This window comes from Chiloscyllium plagiosum, unplaced genomic scaffold, assembly GCF_037043375.1.
Source record: "Chiloscyllium plagiosum isolate Xiang-an unplaced genomic scaffold, Cpla_swu_hap1 HiC_scaffold_28, whole genome shotgun sequence".
Taxonomy (NCBI): Eukaryota; Metazoa; Chordata; class Chondrichthyes; order Orectolobiformes; family Hemiscylliidae; genus Chiloscyllium; species Chiloscyllium plagiosum.
This window is the reverse complement of record NW_028270166.1, coordinates 1,928,300-1,955,232: the sequence shown is the minus strand read 5'-3', so window position 1 is coordinate 1,955,232 and position 26,933 is coordinate 1,928,300. Positions and strand designations below refer to the sequence as shown.

The window sequence follows — 26,933 nt, the reverse complement described above, 5'->3', positions numbered from 1 at the left end:
GTGAGAGGGGAAAGATTTAGAAGGTGGTGGTGCATGTATGGAATGAGCTGCCAGAGGAAGTGGTGGAGGCTGGTACAATTACAACATTTAAAAGGCATCTGGATGGGTATATGAATAGAGGAAGGGTTTGGAGGGATATGGGCCAAATGCTGACAAATGGGACTAGATCTATTTAGGATATCTGATCGGCATGGGCGAGTTGGACCCAAGTGTCTGTTTCAGTGCTGTACATCTCTATGACTGTCAACCCTCTGAAAGAAAATGTCTCAGCTCGGTCTTAAATGTTTTTAAACAGTTTTTCTTCCCCTTACGCAATTCCAGTCTCTTTAATGAGGGGAAATATCTTTTCAACACTCTCTCTGTCAAGTTCCCTCTTATATGTTTCAGTTAGATCACCTATCATTCCTCTTAGCCCGGCCTTATTAAACGATAACCCCCTTAGTCCAGGAATCAGTTGTAGTGAACCTTCTCTGAACCGCTTGTGAAATTGTATCCTTTCCTCAATAAGGCAACCAAAACTGTACACCGTAGACCAGATGTTCAGTAATGCATGTCTCCTTTTACATTCCATTCCCCATGCAAAAAATATGTTGGATTTCTGGAATGAGACTTAATTCTGTAACCTTGTGATTCAAAGCCAAGAATGCCAACACCTAAGCCACAGCACACAGCGGTTTAATTGGATATGGATATTGAAATTTACAGAGTAAAGGCGGATAATTATGGTTGATCTATATAGTTCAACTCCAATGTGTTGTGAGCTGCATGAGGGGCTGCATGACCACCTGTTCATTAATGTTTGAGCTCCTCAGTGCCACAGCTCCCTTTCTGTTTCCTGTCCCTCTCTCTGAATGATGGAGCAGGCAATAGCTGCAGATCAGGTATTGAGTGCTGGTGAGCTATACAGACTGGCATGAAAAAATAAGGCCTTTATATAAGAGTTTGGATGGTTTAAGTAGCTGTTATTGGCATTGGATGGCTGTGTCGTACCAGTCACTTTGGAACTACCTTGATCATGTTGCTAAGTATTTCTTGTTCTGGATTGCAGCATTGATACACCTGGTGTGATTGACAGGGTTTCACGCCTGTTCCAGGGTCACCCTGACCTTATTTTGGGCTTCAATGCTTTCCTGCCACCCGGTTACAGGATAGAGATCCAGAAAAACAAAGCAGTGAGCGTGCATGGACCCACACAGGCCGAGACTCAGGTATGCACACTGAATTAATTTTTTGTGTGTGATGAACTTCCTCCTGAATATTAAGCTGAATACTGTCCCTTATTAAAAAACTCACATTGGAAGGGCCATTCATTGAGTAATATATCGCACAGAAGGAAACCATTCAGCCTCTCAAGTCCATACTAGCTGTGGTCCTGTAAGTTTATTTCCCTCAAGTGCCCATCCAATTTCCTTTTGAAATCATTGATTCATTCCGCTTGCGGGTAGTGTTCCACATCATAAGATATAGGAGCAGAAGCAGGCCATTCAGCCCATCGAGTGTTCTGCCATTCAGTGGCATCATGGCTGACCTGGCGATCCTCACCTCCACTTTCCAGCCTTTGTCCCCATAATCCTTCATTCCCTTACTGATTTAAAACTCTGTTTGTCTCAGCCTTAAATATACATAAATGATCTAGACTCTATAGCACTCTGCACTAAAGAATTCAACAAATTCCCTTCCCTCGAAGAAGGAGAAAAGAATTTTCTTTAATATCTCAGGATGCATCCAATTAGTCCAGGGGATTTATCAGACTTTAGCCCAATTTCTCTGTCACTTTTCTCTAGTGACAGTTACTGTATTTATTTTCTATCTTCCTTTTGTCCCATGAATATTTCATAATTTTGGAATGTTGTGAGTGTCTTTTACTATGAAAATGAATGGAAATTATTTATTGAATCCTTCTGCTGTTTCCTGGTTACCAATCATTATTCATCAGCCCTGACCCTCCAACAGTGCGGCGCTCCCTCAGCCCTGACCCTCCAACAGTGCGGCGCTCCCTCAGCCCTGACCCTCCGACAGTGCGGTGCTCCCTCAGCACTGACCCTCCGACAGTGCGGTGCTCCCTCAGCCCTGACCCTCCAACAGCACGGCGCTCCCTCAGCACTGACCTTCCGACAGCGCAGCGCTCCCTCAGCACTGACCCTCCGACAGTGCAGCGCTCCCTCAGCACTGACCCTCCGACAGTGCAGCGCTCCCTCAGCACTGACCCTCCGACAGTGCAGCGCTCCCTCAGCACTGACCCTCCGACAGTGCAGCGCTCCCTCAGCACTGACCCTCCGACAGTGCAGCGCTCCCTCAGCACTGACCCTCCGACAGCGCAGCGCTCCCTCAGTACTGACCCTCCGACAGCGCGGCGCCCCCTCAGCACTGACCCTCCGACAGCGCGACGCCCCCTCAGCACTGACCCTCCAACAGCACGGTGCCCCCTCAGCACTGACCCTCCAACAGCGCGGCGCCCCCTCAGCACTGACCCTCCAACAGCGCGGCGCCCCCTCAGCACTGACCCTCCAACAGCGCGGCGCCCCCTCAGCACTGACCCTCCAACAGCGTGACGCTCCCTCAGCACTGACCCTCCAACAGCGCGGCGCTCCCTCAGCACTGACCCTCCGACAGCGCAGCGCAGCGCTCCCTCAGCCCTGACCCTCCGACAGCATGGCACTCCCTCAGCACTTGTCATCCATCAATTTTCCTCCTCAGTCCATGACGGTAAATACTCCTGGTGTTTGTCAGATGATTTAATGGCCCAGACTGAGTCTGCTTTCTCTGTCTCTTTGGCAGCTGCTAGCTGAAGCAGCCCATGATCACACGTCTGCCACGCCTACCAGTCCCGCTGCCGCTGCCATCACTCCAGTGAGCCGATCCAGTCCTGCTCAATCTCAAACGCCCCTAATGGGCCACAAGGATGAGAGTGCGGAACGCCGGGTGATCCGGGAGGAACCGACTGCACGGGTCTTGGATCACCATGATGATCCATCCTCCAACGATCCACATCCTGTGGAGTTCGACAACGCAATCAGTTACGTGAATAAAATCAAAAACAGATACCTGGAACGTCCTGAGGTCTACAAATCCTTTCTGGAGATTCTGCATACCTATCAGGTAAAGATCAAAGAAAATGGTTTCAGGTTTACGATAGTTACATCGCTGTAACAGTTTGTATTTCTAAAGTAGCTTTAAAATGCTGAAAATAAAACTTCCTCTGGGTAATTATAATGCAAATCCAAACGCTGATCCACATTCGGGTGACATTAGGACAAGTGTCCAAACACTTGCTCCAAGAGGTCAGTTTTAAAAGAGAGCGCGCGAAGATTGGAGAGGTTTATAGAGGGAACTAGAGAGCTTTGTACTTAGAAGGTAATGATGTAGTAATGTCACAGGAGTAGTAATCCAAAACCCAGGCTAATGTTCTGGGAATGCCGGTTTGATCCCACCTTGGAAGATGGTCAACTGTGATCACCAATGATAACCTGGAGTAGAGAACTGGCCGAATTGTAACTAGTGTTAATTGTCGTACTAAACCATCTGGGAAATCTTAACCTGAGGAAATCTGCCATCCTGATCCTAGGACAGCGCGACGCTCCCTCAGCGCTGACCCTTGGACAGAAATCTACCCTCCAGCTTACATGTGACTTCAGACTCTCAGCAATGTGAATTGATTCTTACCTGCTGGATGGGCAATAACTTCTGCTTGGCCAGCAACACCCCATCATGCGAACAAATGAAAAAAAAAGAGACTAAAAGAGGTGTGTTTGAGATTGACAGGTTTCTAAGTACCAGTGACATAAAGGAATATGATGATAATGTGGAAAATGCATTGAAATGGCTAATTGACCACCTTTATATTGAATCGCAGGCTGAATGTTTTAATGTTCATTTGACTGTGAGAAAGCTTAGATGGAGGAAGGAGTGAAATGTGTCACTCCAGGGTGAGAAATGATTCTTGTAACCTTAAAGGTTTTCTTTGCAGGGAGTGACCAATTCTTATGTCACCATGTATCTTCTGTCCTTGTTAGAAGGAGCAGCTGATAGTGAAGGATACCAAGGGAAAGCCTTACTGCGGCATGACCGAGGACGAAGTCTTTGCGAAAGTTGCCAACTTGTTCAGAGGCCAGGAGGATCTGCTGACTGAGTTTGGCCAGTTTCTCCCAGATGCAAAGCGATCTCTGGTACGTGTGTTGAAATCCATTGTCCTGATGTATCCATTTTTATTATATAAGTCAGCAAACTGTGACTATTGTACCATTTGGGATGGTGTGCTCCATTACTGGTTGGTGTGTTCAGTTTGCCCAGTGATAGTGGGGCTCATTGTGAAATTTTTAATCAGTCACTCGGAATAGTTCAGGAGTCACTGAATAGTCAGAGTTAGAACTAAGAGGAGGATGAAACAAAGAATTGGCTTCAGAGAGCATAAATATTTTTAGCAGACTCCAGGCAGTAAGTGTCAGGAGAAATCCTGGATACGTTGGGAGTGTTCAAAATAAGTTTATAAGTCAGTAATAGTTCAGTGCAATAAAGATTGGAGTTGAAGAGAGCCCATGAGGACCATTTGCTTGTTACACTTGAGGAAAGTTAGAGTTTGGAGGAACCCAAGGGTATGTATCAGCTTGGTAAAGTTCTGGATGTAGGTTTGCTCACTGAGCTGGAGGGTTCATTTTCAGACATTTCGTCACCATACTAGGTAATGTCTTCAGTGAGTCTCTGGACGAAGCACTGCTGATGATTCCAGCTTTCTATTTATATGTTTGAGTTTTTTTCGGTTGGTGATGTTATTTCCTATGGTGATGTCATTTCCTGTTCTTTTTCTCAGAAGGTTGTAAATTGGTCCAAGTCAATGTGGTTGTTGATAGAGTTCCATTTGGAATGCCATGCTTCTAGGAATTCTCATGCGTGCTTCTGTTTGGCTTGTCCCAGTCAAAGTGGTGTCCTTCCTCATCTGTATGTAAGGATACTAGTGAGAGTGCATCATTCTTTTTGTGGCTAGTTGATGTTCATGTATGATGTTTGGTAAAGTTAACTGACCGTGGACAAACTATAACCCTGAGGCTAAGTGCTGGAGTATAGGTTCTAGAATCCAGGGGAGTGTCTTGGGAAAATAAATTACTGGGACCTGAACAGTCATTAAGTCCATGACAGGAACTTTTGATGATGTTTCAAAGCTAGATCTTTGAGAGAGAAGTATCAGAATCCCTTGTAAAGTTCTGATGAGATTGATGACACACAGCGTCACTAATACCTAGAGAGTTGCTAAGCAATCCGTAGTACCTGTCTTAATTACATTTAAGTCGTGTGCTGTATGGTATTTGACCAGAATGTTACCCATGTTTGTTTCGTGATAATTTTGGATATTCAAATACAGATTATATACATATGCTTGGTTAAAGCATTTGTCAACAATCTTTGTATGTTCTGTTGAGTAAGTTTTATTTGTTGTGAACGAGTAAGCTAATTATTATTTATTAGATGCCTGGCTGACCAATTTCGGATACTGAACGAAACACAATACAAATAGAATTGGCAATATCATTTCCTTTTTTAAAGATTCAAACTTAGACTTTTGGAGGAATTGAACTAGAGTAGGAATCAAATCACCCCTCCTCACCTGGCTGTAATATACATAATAAGAAATTGATGCCAGTGGATTAGATAGAAACAATGCAATTGCTAACCCTTCAGGATTATTCTGGACTGAACAGAAATTGAACATTAAATGACATTTGGCAACCTAAATGGGAAGCAATAGCCTAATGGTGTAATTGGTGGACTGTTAATCCAGGGACCCAGGTAATGTTTGGGGGACCCAGGTTTGAACCCCTTCATAGCTGAAAGTTAAATTTGAATTTAATAAATATCTGGAATTAAGAATCTAATGATGACCATGAATCGATTGTCAGAAAAACTCATCTAGTACACTTATTTCCTTTAGGGAAGGAAAATGCCATTCTTAGCTGATCCGGACTGTATATGACTCCAGACCCACAGCAATGTGGTTGACTTTTAACTGCCCTCTGGGTAATTGGGGATGGGCAATAAATGCTGCCGTAGCCAGAGACACTGCCTTCCAGTGAAAGAATAAGAAAAAGTTTACATACTGATGTGCAGCTTTTGTTTGAAATCAAAAGCCTTTCCTCCTAACGCTGTCACTGTGATGCAATGAGCTAGCTGTCAGTATGTTTTGCAGTTGAATGCAGGTGAATTTTTTGATGAGACAGGACAGTTCCTGCATGTTGTACTTCTCTGCCCCAAAGTTCATTTCTGTGGATGATTATCCTATTGATTGAGATTTAAAACTGTCTAGGAAGTCAAAGGAAATCAAAACGATTTGATGACAAATCATCTCACACATGTTGTCTCTGTCTCGTGCTCTCTCTCTCACTCTCTCTCTCTGATATGGAGGCGCTGGTGTTGGACTGTGGTGGACAAAGTCAGAAGTCTCACGACACCAGGTTATAGTCCAACAGGATTTATTTGAAATCACAAGCTTTTGGTGTGACACCCCTTTGTCAGGTGCAGTGAGAGATCACTAATAGAGAAACGGAGAAAGTGAAGTCACGTGGTGTACAGGGTGTTCTAGCTCGGTGGATAAAGAACTGGTTGAGCAACAGGAGACAGAGTAGTAGTAGTTGAAGGGAGTTTCTCAAAATGGAGAAAGGTGACCAGTGGTGTTCCACAGGGGTCAGTGTTGGGGCCACTGTTATAGAGATGTACAGCACGGAAACAGACCCTTCAGTCCAACCCGTCCATGCCGACCAGATATCCCAACCCAATCTAGTCCCACCTGCCAGCACCCAGCCCATATCCCTCCAAACCCTTCCTATTCATATACCCATCCAAGTGCCTCTTAAATGTTGCAATTGTACCAGCCTCCTTCACATCCTCTGGCAGCTCATTCCATACACGTACCACCCTCCGTGTGAAAACGTTGCCCCTTAGGTCTCTTTTATATCTTTCCCTCCTCACCCTAAACCTATGCCCTCTAGTTCTGGACTCCCCGACCCCAGGGAAAAGACTTTGTCAATTTATCCTAGCCATGCCCCTCATAATTTTGTAAACATCTATAAGGTCACCCCTCAGCTTCCGACGCTCCAGGGAAAACAGCCCTAGCCTGTTCAGCCTCTCCCGAAAGCTCAGATCCTCCAACCCTGGTAACATCCTTGTAAATCTTTTCCAAACCCTTTCAAGTTTCACAACATCTTTCCGATTGGAAGGAGACCAGAATTGCACGCAATATTCCAACAGTGGCCTAACCAATGTCCTGTACAGCCACAACATGACCTCCCAACTCCTGTACTCAATACTCTGACCAATAAAGAAAAGCATATCAAACGCCTTCCTCACTATCCTATCGACCTTCCAAGGAGCTATGAACTTGCACTCCAAGGTCTCTTTGTTCGGCAACACTCCCTAGGACCTTACCATTAAGTGTTTAAGTCCTGCTTAAGATTTGCTTTCCCAAAATGCAGCACCTCGCATTTATCTGAATTAAACTCCATCTGCCACTTCTCAGCCCATTGGTCCATCTGGTCCAGATCCTGTTGTAATCTGATGTAACCCTCTTCGCTGTCTACTACACCTCCAATTTTGGTGTCATCTGCAAACTTATTAACTGTACCTCTTATGCTCGCATCCAAGTCATTTATGTAAATGACAAAAAGTAGAGGACCCAGCACCGATTCTTGTGGCACTTCACTGGTCACAGGCCTCCAGTCTGAAAAACAACCCTCCACCACCACCACCCTCTGTCTTCTACCTTTGAGTCAGTTCTGTATCCAAATGGCTAGTTCTCAATGTACTCCATGAGATCTAACCTTGCTAACCAGTCTCCCATGGGGAACCTTGTCAAACGCCTTACTGAAGTCCATATAGATCACATCTACAGCTCTGCCCTCATCAATCCTCTTTGTTACTTCTTCAAAAAACTCAATCAAGTTTGTGAGACATGATTTCCCACTCACAAAGCTATGTTGACTATCCCGAATCAGTCCTTGCCTTTCCAAATACATGTACATCCTGTCCCTCAGGATTCCCTCCAACAACTTGCCCACCACCGAGGTCAGGCTCACCGGTCTATAATTCCCTGGCTTGTCTTTACCGCCCTTCTTAAACAGTGGCACCACGTTTGCCAACTTCCAGTCTTCCGGCACCTCACCTGTGACTATCGATGATACAAATATCTCAGCAAGAGGCCCAGCAATCACTTCTCTACCTTCCCACAGAGTTCTGGGGTACACCTGATCAGGTCCTGGGGATTTATCCACCTTTATGTGTTTTCAGACATCCAACACTTCCTTCTCCGTAATCTGGACATTTTGCAAGATGTCACCATCTATTTCCCTACAGTCTATATCTTCCATATCCTTTTCCACAGTAAATACTGATGCAAAATATTCATTTAGTATCTCCCCCATTTTCTGTGGCTCCAGACAAAGGCCGCCTTGCTGATCTTTGAGGGGCCCTATTCTCTCCCTAGTTACCCTTTTGTCCTTAATGTATTTGTAAAAACCCTTTGGATTCTCCTTAATTCTATTTGTTATCTCATGTCCCCGTTTTGCCCTCCTGACTTCCCTCTTAAGTATACTCCTACTTCCTTTATGCTCTTCTAAGGATTCACTCGATCTATCCTGTCTATACGTGACATATGCTTCCTTCTTTTTCTTTACCAAACCCTCAATTTCTTTAGTCATCCAGCATTCCCTATACCTACCAGTCTTCCCTTTCACCCTGACAGGAATATACTTTCTCTGGATTCTTGTTAGCTCATTCCTGAAGGCTTCCCATTTTCCAGCCGTCCCTTTACCTGTGAACATCTGCCTCCAATCAGCTTTCGAAAGTTCTTACCTAATACCGTCAAAATTGGTCTTTCTCCAATTTAGAACTTCAACTTTTAGATCTGGTCTATCCTTTTCCATCACTATTTTAAAACGAATAGAATTATGGTCGCTGGCCCCAAAGTGCTCCCCCACTGACACCTCAGTCACCTGCCCTGCCTTATTTCCCAAGAGTAGGTCCATTTTTGCACCTTCTCTAATAGGTACATCCACATACTGAATCAGAAAATTGTCTTGTACACACTTAAGAAATTCCTCTCCATCTAAACCTTTAACACTATGGCAGTCCCAGTCGATGTTTGGAAAGTTAAAATCCCCTACCATAACTACCCTATTATTCTTACAGATAGCTGAGATCTCCTTACAAGTTTGTTTCTCAATCTATAATACAATCCCAATAAGGTGATCATCCCTTTCTTATTTCTCAGTTCCACCCAAATAACCTCCCTGGATGTATTTCCAGGAATATCCTCCCTCAGCATAGCTGTAATGCTATCCCTTATCAAAATTACCACTCCCTCTCCTCTCTTGCCTCCCTTTCTATCCTTCCTGTAGCATTTGTATCCTGGAACATTAAGCTGCCAGTCCTTCCCATCCCTGAGCCATGTTTCCATAATTGCTATAATATCCCAGTCCCATGATCCTAACCATGCCCTGAGTTCATCTGCCTTCCCTATTAGGCCTCTTGCATTGAAATAAATGCAGTTTAATTTATTAGTCCTACCTTGTCCCTGCCTGCCCTGTGACTCACTTCTCTCAGCTGTACCCGATCTCTTTCCTCACTATCTCCCTGGGTCCCACCCCCCACCTTACTAGTTTAAATCCTCCCGAGCAGCTCTAACAAATTTCCCTGCCAGTATAGTCCCCTTCCAATTCAGGTGCAATCCGTCCTTTGTACAGGTCACTTCTACCCCAAAAGAGATTCCAATGATCCAAAAATGTGAATCCTTCTCCCATACACCAGCTCCTCAGCCATGCATTCATCTGCTCTATCCTCCTATTCCTGCCCTCACTAGCTCGTAGCACTGGGAGTGATCCAGATATTACTACCCTTGAGGACCTCCTTTTTAAATTTCTGCCTAACTCTCTGTAATCTCCCTTCAGAATCTCAACCTTTTCCCCTCCAATGTCGTTGGTTCCAATGTGGACAATGACCTCCTGCTGGCCCCTCTCCCCCGTGAGAACATTCTGCACCCTCTCTGAGACATCCTTGATCCTGGCACCAGGGAAACAACACACCATTCTGCTTTTTCTCTCCTGGCCACAGAAACGTCTGTCTGTACCTCTGACTACAGAATCCCCTAACACAATTGATCTCTTGGAAGCCGACGTACCCCTCGTTGCATTCAAGCCAGTCTCAATGCCAGAAACTTTGCTGCTCGTGCTACGTTCCCCTGAGAATCCATCACCCTCTACATTCTCCAAAACAGCATACCTGTTTGAAATGGATATATCCACAAAAGACTCCTGCACTAGCTGCCTACCTCTCTTACCCTTCCTGGAGTTAACCCATCTATGTGACTGTATCTGAGACTTTCCCCCCTTCCTATAACTGCCATCCATCATATACTGTTGCTGCTGCAAATTCCTCATCGCTTCTATCTGTCTCTCCAACCGATCCAATCGATCTGATAAGATTCGCATCCAACAGCATTTATGGCAGATATAATCCGCAGTAACCCTTAAACTCTCTTTAAACTCTCACATCTGACAAGAAGTACATATCACTGCAAAGGCCATTTTTGCTCCTTCACAATCTACAGACCCAGAAAATAACATAGTCTTATTCCTCTACAAACACTGCCCCAGGTTAAATTAATAGCTATGGCTTATATTTTAAGTTTAATCAAGAGACTTATCTCCAAAAACATATAATCAAGAAAGAATCCACTCTCCTCACTACTGCAGCCTCTCTCTTGGACAGACTTAACACAACAATTAACTTATCTAATTCTGTGCTGTGAACTTCGCCCAACAGATTCCTCCAAGATTAGTGGTGAATTTCACTGTTTGTTAATTTTCCCAGATGCACTTCGATGTCCAGCGATACACAAATTCAAACAGCAAAGGCAGTAACTGTGCAGGTTCTCTCTCTCTCTCTCCTGCACTGACCTCACCATGAGCTTCCTTTGTCTGCTCTTCTCCCTTTTAAAACTGCTGTTGTTTTGACTTTTTTTCCAAAGTTCCAAAACAATGCAACAGCATATAAAACAGAAATTGCTGCTCCGGGAATTCGAGGAAATCCCCTCTAACACCTAAAATACCTCAAAAAAAGGAGCAGCTCTTACAGCCAGAAATTTTTCCGGTCCTCCATCTTGGATTAACCAGAATCCACTGTTGTTTGTGAGATACATAAATAATCTAGAAGAGGGCACTGTTGGTATGATCAGCAAGTTTGTAGATGACATGAAGATTGGTGGAGGAGCAGAAATCATAGGAGACTGTCAAAGAATACAGGAGGATATAGCTAGACTGGAGAGTTGGGTGGAGAAGTGGAAGATGGAGCTTAATCCAGGCAAATGTGAGATGATGCATTTTGGGAAGTCTAATTCTAGAGCGAATTATACAGTAAACGGAAGAGCCTTGGGGAAAGTTGATGGGCAGAGAGATCTGGGAGTGCAGGTCCATTGTACCCTGAAGGTTGCTGCACAGGTGGATAGAGTGGTCAAGAAGGCATATAGTATGCTTGCCTTCATTGGACGGGATATTGAGTATAAGAGCTGGCAAGTCATGTTAACATTGTACGTGATGTTGGTTCGGCCGCATTTAGAATACTGTGTACAGTTCTGGTCACCACGTTACCAAAAGGATGTGGATGCTTTGGAGAGGGTGCAGAGAAGATTTACGAGGATGTTGCCTGGTATGGAAGGTGCTAGCTATGAAGAGAGGTTGAGTAGGTTAGGTTTATTTTCATTAGAAAAAAGGCGATTGAGGGGGGACCTGATTGAGGTTTACAAAATCATGAAGGGTATAGACAGGGTGGATAGAGACAAACTTTTTCCCAGGGTGAGAGATTGAATAACTAGAGGTCACGTTTTCAAGGTGAGAGGTGAAAAGTTTAATGGGGATACACGCGGCAAATACTTCACACAGAGGGTGGTGGGCGTCTGGAACGCATTGCCAGCAGAGGTGGGAGAGGCAGGCACGGTAGATTCATTTAAGATGCATCTGGACAGATGGTTGAGTAGGTGGGGGGGCAGAGGGATACAGATGCTTAGGAATTGGGCGGCAGGTTTAGACAGTACATTTGGATCAGCTCAGGCTTGGAGGGCCGAAGGGCCTGTTCCTGGCTGTAAATTTTCTTTGCTTTGTGTTTGTTTATCAGTGCACACATAGAGTTTATAGGCAGAAAGATCAAGGGCAGAGAGATCAAAAGATCTTACAACTGATATGAGTGGAGTATCAGATAATACATCTCTGTAGGTGACCTAGAGTGTTAGATAGTGTGTAAAGTGTTGATGAAGTCAATGTCAGTACTGTGCTGTCATGACAATCAGGCACAGCGATAGGAATATACAAAATGTGATAGCTCAAGTCAAACACTGAATTGTATGTGTGAGGTTTTGTTCAGAATCTGCATTAGAGTTTCTCTCTCTCTCTGTAGGTTGACAGCAGAAAAGCCACTCCAGATCTTTGAGTCCAACGTCTACAGTAGACTGAGGAGTGCTGCATGCTTGCTAGTGCCATCTGCAAGAGAAATAATTCAACTATTGAGTTATTCTCAAGAATAAAGATTTGCGATGCAATTGGATTAGTGATCCAGATTTATAAGCACAAGTTCAAGGACTACCACTACAGCATTAGAATTTAAATTCAATTCATAACATAAATCCAACATAAAAACCAATTGCCACTAACAGTGATCAGATTATCATTTGTTACAACTAACAACGTTCTCCAACTTGTTCCAGTTCCACATGGTATTCCCCAAATTGTTAAGCTTCCTGTTGAGGACAGGTCTACTGGCACCCCATAGTTATTCATCTACTCCTCCGTTTATCAAAATAAAATTCATTTAGAAAGAATCGCATCCCTTTCTCCCAGAACAAGTGAACTTGTGTTTTAAAAGGAGCCAATGGAACAAGTCCTTCTTGAATTAACAAAATATTATTAATTATTAATGGTAATTATAAGGAACATAAACTTGAGAAATAGTGATGTAACACACAGTAGAAATAAGAGGTTAGTACAAAAAGAGAAAAGTTTTAAAAAGGCATATTAGTCTTGAAATAGTTTGAGGAGCAGGTATGAAAATGTACTGCCTTTACTATATTGTACTGGTGTTGACCATTTGATTTGAAATTTGTGGTTTTCTAGGTTGATTGAAAAGCCTACCTCCTCATTCCTCTCCAGCTGGCTGACAGCAGTCACAATGAGTCTTCTCCTTTTGATGATCTGCAGCATGTGGGTGTTTAAATTGTTATTGTCAAAGCTGTGACCCTCACAGCACTCTAGTCTACACACTAGGACATGTGGCCAATAATACGGACAGATTAATGTTACAGTAACTGTTTAATCCTGTTGTTATTTTATATTCTTGGAGGATAAAACTGACAAAAAAAACAGACACATTTGCCAGGGGTAGCTTGCTGCTGTAACGTTTGGGGGGTGGCGGAGGGGGCGGAGAGAGGAATACTCACTTTGTTAACTCTCTCTGTGTCAAGTCTCTCCCTATTTTAAGTTACTGTAGCACTGCCTTTATAATAAAAATATATTTGGATTAAACGTCAAATAAAAAGACAGTAACTACATTGGAGTTCTGTTCTGTCATTATACCATCTTAAAAAGTTGATCTGGTTTATAGTCCCCTTTAGGGAAGAAACTCTGCTGTCCAAAGCCAGTCAGACCTTTACTTCAGACCCAGATGATGTGATTGGACCTTACAGCCTTCTGAAATGATTGAGCCAGGGCACTCAGTTATATTTAAGAAAGCACTCCCCACTGCTGTCTCAAGGGCACATAGTGATTGGTAGTAAATTCTGGCCTTGCCAATGATGCCCACTTGTGAATGAATGAAAAGACTGTCAGGCTGTGAGAAACGGCATCAAAGGTATTATCTTCATAGGGCAGGGAGATAATAGTTTGTTTTACATCTCGGGTCAACAGTCTATATCTATTACTGAGGTACTGAATGTCCAAGTTTCCCTTTTGATTTCTAGTTCACTGGAAACGCTGCATCTGAGAAGGATGAGTGTAAAGTGGTCGATGATGATGATGGATCAAAACACTCTCAAAGCAAGAAACGCTTGAGACCAGCACTTCTGCCCCAGGTGCCCCCTCCGCTCAAGGTAAACACACTCTCTCTAACTATTGCATGTGTTGGGAAGATACTTTCATCAGTTGTCACAGAAACACAGGCTGTTCATCTTCGAAATGATGGCTGGCTGCAGTTGGAAATCTAGGACTGATTTGTGATTTGTTTATTTTGTGCTCCTCAAGATGAGGGATTGAGGTACAGAGGCTCAGATACAGAGTAAAGCTTTCATTACACTGTTCCACCCCCTCATCAAACAGTCCCAGAACAGAGACAACACAGGGTTTAGATACAGTGTAAAGCTCTCCCTACACTGTCCCCATCAACTATTCCCAGGACAGGGACAACACAGGATTAAGTACAGTTTTGTTTGATTCAGGATAAATGTGTCCAGGTTGTTTGGGATACTTTGCTGTAGCGACGATTTTACTTCAGCTTTGCTACCAACTAATTGCAGTGAATTGTTGTGATGACTTTATTTTGTTTACTCCACATCATCATGAGGTATTCCCAGGGTTAGGTGTTACTTCTATATATTCGGCCCACAACTCCGTTTCAGTTCTGGATTCCTCTCCATTTGGTCAGGTAGAGAGTGTTTGAACACATGCCAATAATTGCTCATGTGTTGCAGCATTTACTGAGTGCTCTGTTTATTTTTCAATCACATCTCTGTCTTTCTTCAAACAAATAATTTTCAGAAAAAGCTCAAGTTGTCAAGCGTGAAGGATCGGTCCCTAGCCTCTGCAGGCAAGCATGGCACCCTGCGAGAGTTCAGCTTCTTTGACAGAGTGAGTTCGCTGATTGCACTGGAGCATTGGTTTCTTCATCCTCAAGTAATCTTCTACATCCAGACAATGTTAAAACGGCAGCAAGAAACAGTGAGACTGGGGGATATATATGTACACAAACTTTCGAAACAGACAGGGGGTGTTGAGAAGTTTAAAGTAAGACTGCATTCATTATAGAACTGACTTCAGAAGCACAGACGCCATCCTGTACCCAAGCAACGATCGGAGTGGCGTGTCCAGGTATAGGGTCATACATTGGAAGGATCCATGGCCTTGGAAAGGATGGGATCCATTTGAGAAGGCAGGATAAGAGCTGATATAATGGAAGGAAGAGTGTGATGTAGTAATAAGGTCACAGAAGCAGTAATTCAGTGCCCCAGCTTAATGTTCTGAGAACATTGGTTTAAATCCCACTATGGCAGATAGTGAATTTTTAATTCAGTTAGACATTTTACAGTTTTAAAAAGGTAGTAATTGTTAATTGTAGCAAAAGCAATCTGCTGTAAGGTCCTTCTCAGGAAATACGTTAGCTGTGGTTACCTGATCTGGGCTCCACTGAACCCACAGCAATGGGGTTGACTCTTGTGTACCCTTTGAAATGGCCTTGCAAGCCGCTCAGTGGTGTGAACTGCTGCAAACTTGAAACAGAAATGAAACCGGACTATTGTCATTGGCTGAGGCACCCAGAAATGACCATGACAAAGCAGCCCTGTCACCTTGCACGCTCTTTACTACCATCTGGGGGCTAGTGTTAAAACTGAAAGATCTGTGTCTCAGACAATCCACCAACAGCCTGATATAGTCACACTTACTGAATCATGCTCTATAGACTAGATCCCAGATGACATCACCACCATCCCCAGTCCCACCAGAAGGATAGGCCTAGAAGAGGTGTCATTACAATGCTATATAGTCAGGAAGGAGTTGCCCTAACTGTGGACTCCATAAAGTCTCATGGAATCATGTTCAACATGGACAATGAATCCTCCTCCTGATTGCTACAGGTTGAGGCATCAGTAGTCATCCAAGTTGATTGGGGGTGGATGTTTGCAGATAAAAGGATGACTGGAAAATAAGAAGCCTTCAAAACTGAGATAAAGAGAGTTCAGATACACTATGCTCCTGTTAGGGTGGAGGGAATGTAGGTGTAGGACCAGAGAAATTGAGGTTTTGGTCAAGAATAAGAAGCAAGCATATGTCAGGTACAAACATTAAAAATTGAGTGATTCCCTGGAAGAGTATAAAGACAGTAGGAGTATATTTAAGAGGGAAATCAGGAGGACAAGAGGCGGACATGATATCGCCTTGGCAAATAGGGTGAAGGAGAACCTAAAGGGTTTTTATAAATACGTTAAGGACAAAAGGGTAACTAAGGAGAGAATAGGGCCACTCAAAGATCAGCAAGGCAGCCTATGTATCAGTGTTTGCTGTGAAGGTGGACATAGAAGATATAGAATGTGGGGAAATAGATGGTGACATCTTGAAAAATGTCCATATTACAGAGAAGGAAGTGCTGGATGTCTTAAAACATATAAATGTAGATAAATCCCCAGGATCTGATGAGGTGTACCCTAGAACCCGGTGGGAAACGAGGGAAGTGATTGCTGGATTCCTTGTTGAGATATTTGTATCATCGATAGTCACAGGTGAGGTGCCGGAAGACTGGAGGTTGGCAAACGTGGTGCCATTATTTAAGAAAGGTGGTAAGGACAAGCCAGGGAACTATAGACCAGTGAGCCTGACATCAGGGTGGGCAAATTGTTGGAGGAAATCCTGAGGGGCAGGATCTGCATGTATTTGGAAAGGCAAGGACTCATTAGGGATAGTCATCATGGCTTTGTGTGTGGGAAATCGTGTCTCACTAACTTCACTGAATTTTTTGACAAAGTAACAAAAAGGATTGATGAGGGCAGAGCAGTGGATGTGATCTATATAGACTTCAGTAAGGCGTTTGACAAGGTTCCCCATGGTAGACTGGTTAGTGAGGTTAGATCTCATGGAGTACAGGGAGAACTAGCCATTTGGATACAGAACTGGCTCGAAGGTAGAAGACAGAGGGTGGTGGTGGAGGGTTACTTTTCAGACTGGAGGCCTGTGATCAGTGGTGTGCCACAAGGATCAGTGCTGGGTTCTCTGCTTTTTGTCATTTATATAAATGATTTGAATGTAAACGTAGAAGGTATAGTTCATTAGTTTGCAGATGACACCAAAATTGGAGATGTAGTGGACAGTGAATAAGGTTGCCTCAGATTACAACAGGATCTGGACCAGGTGGGCCAATGGGCCGTGGAGTGGCAGATGGAGTTTAATTTGGATAAATGTGAGGACCTGCATTTTGGAAATGGAAATCAGGGCAGGATTTATACACTTAATGGTAAGGTCCTAGGGAGTGTTGCTGAACAAAGAGACCTTGGAGTGTAGATTCATAGTTCCTTGAAAGTGGAGTCGCAGATAGATAGGATAGTGAAGAAGGCGTTTGGTATGCTATCCTTTATTGGTCAGAGTATTGAGTACAGGAGTTGGGAGGTCATGTTGCAGCTGTACAGGACAATGGTTAGGCCACTGTTGGAATATTGCATGCAATTCTGGTCTCCTTCCATTCGGAAAGATGTTGTGAAATGTGAAAGGGTTCAGAAAAGACTTACAAGGATGTTGTCAGGGTTGGAGGATTTGAGCTATAGGGACAGGTTGAAAAGGCTGGGGCTGTTTTCACTGGAGCATCGGGGGCTGAGGGGTGACCTTATAGAGGTTTATAAAATCATGAGGGGCATGTATAGGATAAATAGACAAAGTCTCTTCCCTGGGGTGGGGGAGTCCAGAACGAGAGGATGTAGGTTTAGGGTGAGAGGGGAAAGATATAAAAAGGACTAAAGAGGCAACATTTTCATGCAGAGGGTTGTACGTGTATGGAATGAGCTGCCAGGCATCTGGGTGGATATATGAATAGGAAGGGTTTAGAGGGATATGGGCCAAACGCTGGCAAATGGGATTAGATTAATTTAAGATATCTGATGGGCATGGGCAAGTTAGACCAATGGGTCAGTTTTCGTTTTGTATATCTCTTATGACTCGATGAACACCACTTGGGAAAAACAGTGAGAGTGACAACAGGAGGGTTGGTCCCAAATTTGAGATAATCAACGAAAGAAGCAGTGGGGGAATAGAGAGAATTTTCTTTCCGAACTGAGTTGTGAGCCACAGTGTGCTACCTGAAAGGGCTGTGTAAATGCTAACTTTCAAAAGGCAATCTGACAGTTATTTGAAGAGAAGGAAGAATTGACTGGGTCATGGGAGGAGGGCAGTGAGGCAGTAGGATCAACTGGAAATCTCTTCAAAACACAGCACCGACTGAATGGGCTGAATGGCCTCTCTCTGTTTTATGATGTTTATAATTACTATCTGCAGGTTTGTTACTGGTGGGGCATGATGCCTGTCATGTGTGCTGCTGATCAGGGAACCCTCGACAACAGAATGCTTTGAGCTGATTACAGAACAACCTCGGTTATCTGAACTTCAGATTATCCAAACAAGATCTCAAGGTCCCATAGAAATGTTATCTGAATGATCAATTTTCCAGTCAAAATACTCCCCGCCCGTCTTATTTGGATAGTTGAGGTTGTTCTGTATTGAGATATTGTACTGTGGGTTTGTTTTAGCTGAAGACAATGGTGTCTTTTGGAGAACTGAACTCTGTGATGACTCTGCTGCTTTATTTCTTCTCTCAGGTCCGCAGGATTCTGAAAAGCCAAGAAGTTTACGAGAATTTCTTGCGTTGCATTGCCCTGTTCAACCAGGAGGTGGTATCAGGTTCTGAGCTCCTTCAATTGGTCACTCCTTTCCTGGGGTAAGTCAGTTCAACTCATTCACTCACTGAGCAAGGTAACTGCAAGGGTGTGAAACAAAATCTGGCAAATGGAGTATGAGGTGGTAAAATGTGAAATTGTGCATATTGGAGGAAAGAATAAAATATAATTTTATTATCTAAATGGTGAGAAGTTGAGAGATCTGGGTGTTGTAGTGTATGAATCACAGAAGCTATGCGTGTGGGTGCTGTAAGTAATCAGGAAAGCTAATAGAATGTGATGGGCTACTGTGAGGGGAGTGGAATGCAAAAGTACAGAGTTTATGTTTCAGTTATACAGGTCATGGATGAAGTTTCACCTGGGGTACAGTGTACAGTACTGGTCACTGTACTTAACAGAAGGAGATTAATGCACTGGAAGTAGATCAGAGAAGGTTTATTAGATTAATCCCTGGAACTAGCGGATTGCCTTGTAAGGAAGTGTTAGACAGGCTGTATCCTCTGGAGTTTAAGAGTCAGAGGTGACTTAAGTGAAATTTTTAAGGTACTGTGGGGACCTGACCGGGAAGATGTGGTAAGGATATTTCCTCTTGTGGAAGAATCTAGAGCTAGGGGTCAGAGTTTAAAAATAAGTGCTTGTCCATTTAAGACAGAGATCAGGAAGAAATATTTTCTCAGAGCGTTGAGTATCAAGGAAATTTCTTTTCTCAAAAGACAGTGGAATGCATTAGTTTAAATATTTTTAAAGTTAAGGTAAATGATTCTTAATGATCAAGGGGATGAAAGACTATAGGGATGTGCAGGAATGTGGAGTTGAGTTTAAAATCCGATCAGCCATGACCATATTGAATGATGGAGCAGGTTCGAGGGGCCAAGGGGCAGCCTGTTGTTCCTTGTTCACATGTTCATATTCCTCAGTGTTTTCATTTATAGCTTTACTTTGAAGTTTGCACAATTACTGCTTGTTAACCCTGTGCACCCATCTCCCTTGAGTACAGAATAGCCAAGGTGAAAACCCCATACGGGGTACCAGGGCTGGGGTGGTGGAGTGGGTCTAGGTGGGGTGCTTTTTGGACAGTCGGTACAGACTTGATGGGCTGAATGTCCTATTTCTGCACTGTACGGATTCTATGAATATTTTAGTTTGTGGGAAGGGAAAGTTGGGTCTGGGTTTCACTTTGATGGCCTCTGCAAACCCCTGGGCTATGTGGTTTTCCACTGCTGAAGGTGACTAATGCATGTTTTTTCAACTCTTTCACCCTGCTCTGTCAATATCCTCCCTCCTTCCTTGACTCTTACTTCACTCAATCTCCCCTTATGCTTGTTTTTTTGTCCCTCCTCCCTCTTTCTCTATTCCTCCATCCCCTTTTGAACCCTCTCACCCCATTACTCCCTGCTCGGCCCCCACTCTTCCCACCTCTGCCACATCCTCACCTTTCTTTTGTTTCACTTTTTTTGCCCCTTTCATATTTATTTGCTATTTTCTTTCTGGCATTTAATCAAACAGGAAGTTCCCTGAGCTTTTTGCACGTTTCAAGTTGTTCTTGGGCCAGCGGGAGCTCTCGCCCACGCAACCTGTACAGAGAGACCGGCCGGTGGATGGAATTGCCCGGGAGATTGACTATGCTTCGTGTAAGAGGCTGGGCTCCAGTTACAGAGCTTTACCCAAAACATACCAGCAACCAAAGTGCAGTGGGCGGACTGCAGTCTGCAAGGAGGTACGGAGAGTTCCTCATACTCGTGTAAAGCAAGTGTTTCTAGTTGGTGCATTGATTTATTGAAATTGCAAAGATGTGTGACATGTGTGTAAGGGAATTAAAGGAACTTACTCTCAACTTCATTCTCAGTTGGTAGCTGTGTCAGTGAATATATTCAGGGCAGAATTAGGTAGCGTTTTGATAGTCGAGGATTATGGGAGCAGACAGGAAAGTGTGGCTGAGATCACAACCATAGCATCCATGTTCTTACTGATGACAGATTAGGCTTGAAAGGCTGAACAGCCAAACCCTCCCATGTTCTTTGTTCATATGGCTGGAAGATTTCCTGACTCTTCTATCTCATGTTTTTTTTTTCGATTTTAAATTATTTCCCTTACCGAAGCTAACATTTGTATGCACCAGGATTGTCAGTATGGAGAATAGAAATCTTACCCAAGTTACACTGAAAACACATTTTGTCAACTTGATGTAATATTTAGGTCCCTAATGGCTAGAACTACCATGTTTCAATTTATTTAGCAAGTGCATTCCATTAAATAATCTTCAGAAATTGCTGGAAGAGCTCAGCAGGTGTGGCAGCATTTGTGGATAGAAAGCAGAGTTAAAGTTTTGGGCCCAGTGACCAGTCTTCAGAACTGTTCAGAGGAAGCTTCACTGGGTCCAAAACATTAACTCTGCTTTCTATCCACAAATGCTGCCAGACCTGCTGAGCTCTTCCAGCAATTTCTGATTTTGTTTCTGATTTCTAACGTCTGTAGTTCTTTGTTTTTGTTGTTTAAATAATCTTTAGGGTTTGCTTTGTCTCTAATCTTCTATTCTCATTCGCATTTCCAACACTGCAGGCAGCATCCTTGCTTTCAAAGCTGAATCCTGAGCTTGTAGATTTTTGTCTTGCTCTGGAGACTGAGGTGGTGATCTTTCATAATGTGGAATAACACGTGTTCTGGCGAACCTATTCAAGTTTCTTCCCCAACACCCTCCCTATGCATTAATGCCTATTGCATTACCCCACACAAGTTGCTAGTGAAACAGAGATTAATTTTGAGCTGTTACAACTCTAGCATATTTTGATATGCAGTTCATAACAATATGTAAATGAAAGCAAATGCTCTGGATGCCAGAAATATGAAGGTAAAAGAGAAAGTGTGAAGCTGCAGGAGATGGGGGAGATACTAAACGAGTATTTTGCATCAGTATTTACTGCGGAAAAGGATATGGGAGGTATAGAATGTTGGGAAATAGATGGTTTTATCTTGAAAAATGTCCATATTACAGGAAGTGCTGGACGTTTTGAAACACATAAAAGTGGATAAATCCCCAGGACCTGATCAGATGTACCCGAGAACTCTGGGAAGCTAGAGAAGTGATTGCTGGGCCTCTTACTGAGATATTTGTATCATCGATAGTCACAGGTGAGGTGCCAGAAGACTGGAGGTTGGCAAACGTGGTGCCACTGTTTAAGAAGGGCGATAAAGACAAGCCAGGGAACTATAGACCAGTGAGCCTGACCTCGGTGGTGGGCAAGTTGTTGGAGGGAATCCTGAGGGACAGGATGTACATGTATTTGGAAAGGCAAGGACTGATTCGGGATAGTCAACATGGCTTTGTGCGTGGGAAATCATGTCTCACAAACTTGATTGAGTTTTTTGAAGAAGTAACAAAGAGGATTGATGAGGGCAGAGCTGTAGATGTGATCTATATGGACTTCAGTAAGGCGTTCGACAAGGTTTCCCCATGGGAGACTGATTAGCAAGGTTAGATTTCATGGAATACAGGGAGAACTAGCCATTTGGATACAGAACTGACTCAAAGGTAGAAGGCAGAGGGTGGTGGTGGAGGGTTGTTTTTCAGACTGGAGGCCTGTGACCAGTGGAGTGCCACAAGGATCGGTGCTGGGTCCTCTACTTTTTGTCATTTACATAAATGATTGGATGCGAGCATAAGAGGTACAGTTAGTAAGTTTGCAGATTACTCCAAAATTGGAGGTGTAGTGGACAGCGAAGAGGGTTACCTCAGATTACAACAGCATCTTGATCAGATGGGCAGATGGGCCAATGGGCCGTGGAGTGGCAGACGGAGTTTAATTTAGATAAATGCTAGGTGCTGCATTTTGGGAAAGCAAATCTTAGCAGGACTTAGACACTTAATGGTAAGGTCCTCGGGAGTGTTGCTGTACCTCGGAGTGTGGGTTATCTAACAGGCCCGCTGTCAAGGAAAGGCCACCAGCATTCTCAAAGATCCATCCCACCCTGACAATATTTTTCAACAACCTCTACCATCAGGAAGAAGGTACAGAGTCCTGAATGCACACACCAGCCGGTTGCGAAAGTTTCTACCCTAACTTTGTTAGAGTATTGAATGGACTCAAACTCTTAACATTCGCCTGTCCCTGTGTTTTTGATTCTGCCGCTGTTTTCCTATTATTTACAATCTATGCTATTTAACTCTGTGAACTGTCTGTATTGCTCACAAGACAAAACTTTTCACTGTGCCTCCGTACACGTGACAATTCAATTCAATTGAAAGTAGAGTCGCAGTTAGATAGGATAATGAAGGCGCTATTTGGTATGCTTTCCTTTATTGGTCAGAGTATTGAGTACAAGAATTGGGAGGAAATGTTGTGGCTGTCCAGGGCATTGGTTAGGCCACTATTGGAATATTGTGTGCAATTCTGGTCTCCTCCCTATCGGAAAGATGGTGTGAAACATGAAAGAGTTCAGAAAAGATTTACAAGGATGTCGCCAGAGTTGGAGGATTTGAGCTATAGGGAGAGGTTGAACAGGCTGGGGCTGTTTTCCCTGGAGCGTCAGAGGCTGAGGGGTGACCTTATAGAGGTTTACAAAATCATGAGGGCCATAGATAGGATAAATAGACAAGGTTGTTTCCCTGGGGTGGGGGAGTCCAGAAGTAGAGGGCATAGGTTTAGGGTGAGAGGGGAAAGATATAAAAGGGACCTAAAGGGGCAACTTCTTCACGCAGAGGGTTGTACTAGTATGGAATGAGCTGCCAGAGGAAGAGGTGGAGGCTGGTACAATTGTAACATCTAAAAGGCATTTGGATGAGTATATGAATAGGAAGGGTTTGGAGGGATATGGGCCGGGTGCTGGCAGGTGGGACTAGATTGGGTTGGGATATCTGGTCGGCATGGACGGGTTGGACCGAAGGGTCTGTTTCCATGCTGTACATCTCTATGCTGGAGAAACTCAACAGCTCTGATAGTCTCTATGGAGAGAGAAACAGAGTTAACTTTTTCAAGTCCAATGAAACTCTTTGGAACTTTCTCTCCTTCTCTGCTCCATCACCTCTTTTTACTTTAATGATTTACGGGTCATACTGTATAACGCTCGTTTTGTCAATGTAAATTCGCTGTAATACAATTGAAGAATTGGGGATGCTATTTTTAAAGCTCAAGCTTTTAAAACGTGTGTTGACTAGAACGTGATTACATCACTTTAAGCGCTGTTTCTAAAGCGTGATTTTTCTATCACGCTATGTTGCCCAGTGTAACCATCATGTTATAGAAGAACTGACTGTATGTTTGGTATCCAGATAACAGCCAGATGCAGCTCGTCTGGTCTTTTTCCCTGAAGGGTTTTCTGATTGTTCTTCATTTTGCTCCTTTCTTCCACAATCCTTGAGGCCACGCCTATCAGCGAGCAGCTGTCAGTCTTCACTGTTCCTGCCTCTGACCCAATCTGCTTGTGTTTCACTCTCTTTACAGGTTCTGAATGACACTTGGGTCTCATTTCCATCTTGGTCAGAAGACTCCACCTTTGTCAGCTCAAAGAAAACTCCATACGAAGAGCAGCTTCATCGCTGTGAGGATGAGAGGTTTGAGGTAATAACTGACTTTATAAAAACTGTTGCAATAAGTCAGTCATAGAAGCTTTGAGCAATATTAAATGTTTCAGACATAACCTTTCACCAGAACTAGCTTTCAGTTGATGCTGGTACATGGTTCAGCTGAGGGGTTTGGTTGTTTACTGTGGGATTGGTTTAGGGAAGGTTGCAACAGTTGACCTGGGGTTGGTTTGTGTTTAAGGGAGGACTCTGTTAATCTGGATTTGGAGAGGAGTGTGTTCAAGTGGATATTCTGCTCTGATTCACCATTGGCTGTCCACTTCTGGTTGCTTCTTTACTAATAGCTTGATGTTGTCCTGGAAACCAACCTCGCTACAATTCGTGTGCTTGAAAGTGTCCAGAAAAAACTAACACGGATGTCTCCAGAGGATCAGGATAAATATCGTCTGGATAATTGTTTGGGAGGGACATCGGAGGTCATCCACCGCAGAGCCATCTATCGTATTTATGGAGATAAAGCACCCGAAATAATCGATGGACTTAAGAAAAATCCGGCCACAGCTGTCCCTGTTGTGCTGAAAAGGTGAAATGTAATGTGATGACATTTACCATTGGGTCTTTGTCACTAATTAAACTTTCAGGGTACAAGATGCTACAGAATCCAGTGAGTCCATTTGGCTCATGCTGCCTGTTCTGACCTACTCAGTCACAAACAAAAACTAAAATAGCTCGAGCAACTCAGCATATGTGGAGATAAAGCAGAGTCAATGTTTGAATGGCTCCGAAGATGGGTCACTGGACCCAAAATTGATGTCACTAGACCCTGAGTTTCTCCAGAGATTTCTGTTTTTCTTTTCCGGTTTTCAGCAGCTGTAGTTTTTTTGTTTCTTTTTTACCTCCTCAGCCTCCTGTTCTAATCCATTTCCAGAGCGTGGTGTCAACTGATTCTACCTGGCATGGACTGCAATCCAGTATGATACTTTTTTTTAAAACAGGCCCTTCGGCCCAACAAGTCCATACCAACCCTCTGAAGGGTAACCCACACAGGCCCATTCCCGTCCTCTATTTTCCTATACAGTGTTTACTCCTGATTAATGCATCTAACCTACTCATCCCTGAACACTAAGGGCAACTTAGCATGGCCAATCCACCCTAACCTGCACATGCCTGGGCACTATGAGACAATTTCCCATGGCCAATCCACCCTAACCTGCACATCTTTGAACTGTGGGAGGTAACCCATGCAGACACGGGGAGAATATGCAAACTCTACACGGACAGTTGCCCGAGGCTGGAATCGAACCTGGGTCCCTGATGCTGTGAGGCAGCACTGCTAATCACTGAACCACCGTGCCATTGTTGCTTCTCTTATATCCATATCACCTCACGTGGAAATCCCTTGGTCACAGATTTAGCAGCAAACATAGTGCCCTCACTGTTCGCATGTAAATAAAAGTCGAATGTGTCTCTTATGGCACAGTGGTGGTGTCCCTTCCTCTGAGTCAGGAGTCTTGGGTTCAAGTCCCACTTGCTCCAGAGGTGTATCATAACATCTCAGAACAGCTTGAATAAAAAGATTTCAAACTCCTAAAATCAGGTTGGCAGCAATGTTTCTCTGGGATTGACAATGGTTGGAGCTGGTTATTTCCTTAAGGATCCTTTGCATTTGTCTACTGGATCCATTGGGTGGTGCAGTTTGAACTGTCGTCCGAGCGTTTCAGGTTGCATGCCTTTTTTAAGTGAGAGTAGGGGCGATGGTGTTTGGGTGTTTCGGGGGCGGGGGGGTCAAGGCTTTGGTGTTTCACCTACTTCTCTTGGTGATTCACCATAAAGAGTGAACAAAACCCTCCACGTGCAGGAATTCACTGTTCATCGCAAAGCGTATTCCTCAAATCACAGCTCACTGTGTAAAGGTTTGTAACTGAGCTACAGATCTGAAATTTTTATTAAATTCAAATTGTTACAGATTGAAAGCCAAGGAAGAGGAATGGCGGGAGGCCCAGCAAGGATTCAACAAGATCTGGCGGGAGCAGTATGAGAAATCCTACCTGAAGTCGCTGGATCACCAGGGGGTTAACTTTAAGCAAAATGACACCAAGGCACTGCGCTCCAAGAGTTTGTTGAATGAGATTGAGAGTGTTTATGATGAGGTAAACTGACATTTCCCTAATGATAGACCCACAGTTTACTGGCTAATTGGCGGGTTTTGTAAAAAAGAGCCTGGAGAGGTATGATAAAAGCAATGCGCAACATGATCCTTTGTTTAATTTACTGGTGGTTATTGGCATGGGGCAGAACCTAGGTACAGGGCACAATGATGGGATTAGTACCCTTAAGAAATAATGCCAGCACCTGAAGGAACTTGTATGATTACTGATAATCTGGTTCAATTAGGAGTGATGTGGTGGCTCAGTCATTCAAACTGCTGCCTCTCAACATCAGAGATACGGATTTGATTTCCCTTGGGTGACTGTCTGTGTGACGTTTGTACATTCTCCCTGTGTCTCTGTGGGTTTTTCCCAGGTGTCTGGTTTCCTCCCACAGTCCAAAGTTGTGCAGGTCAGGTGGATCAGCCATACTGGAATTGTCTGTAGTATTCAGGGATGTGTGGGCTAGGCTGATTAACCTTGGACAATGTGGGGTTATGGGATGTGGCAGGGGGCTGGGTCTGGGTGGGATGCTATTCGGTGTGGACTCAATGTGCCAAATGGCTTCCTTTCACACTGTGAGGATTCTTTGGATCTA

At 43.8% G+C, this 26,933-nt stretch overlaps 1 protein-coding gene across 2 annotated transcripts in view; it reads left to right on the top strand.

Annotated features, from left to right (window-relative positions):
- sin3b (SIN3 transcription regulator family member B) overlaps nucleotides 1–26,933 on the top strand; it is a 61,703-nt gene that overhangs the window by 17,488 nt on the left and 17,282 nt on the right. For both annotated transcript variants that reach the window (XM_043721554.2, XM_043721555.2), the window contains 10 exons: nucleotides 1,049–1,208; nucleotides 2,779–3,099; nucleotides 4,014–4,166; nucleotides 13,985–14,113; nucleotides 14,778–14,867; nucleotides 18,593–18,711; nucleotides 20,177–20,387; nucleotides 24,109–24,225; nucleotides 24,533–24,771; nucleotides 26,155–26,338. In XM_043721554.2, coding sequence (XP_043577489.1) covers nucleotides 1,049–1,208; nucleotides 2,779–3,099; nucleotides 4,014–4,166; nucleotides 13,985–14,113; nucleotides 14,778–14,867; nucleotides 18,593–18,711; nucleotides 20,177–20,387; nucleotides 24,109–24,225; nucleotides 24,533–24,771; nucleotides 26,155–26,338 — 1,723 coding nt within the window. The remainder of the gene's footprint in view (nucleotides 1–1,048; nucleotides 1,209–2,778; nucleotides 3,100–4,013; nucleotides 4,167–13,984; nucleotides 14,114–14,777; nucleotides 14,868–18,592; nucleotides 18,712–20,176; nucleotides 20,388–24,108; nucleotides 24,226–24,532; nucleotides 24,772–26,154; nucleotides 26,339–26,933) is intronic.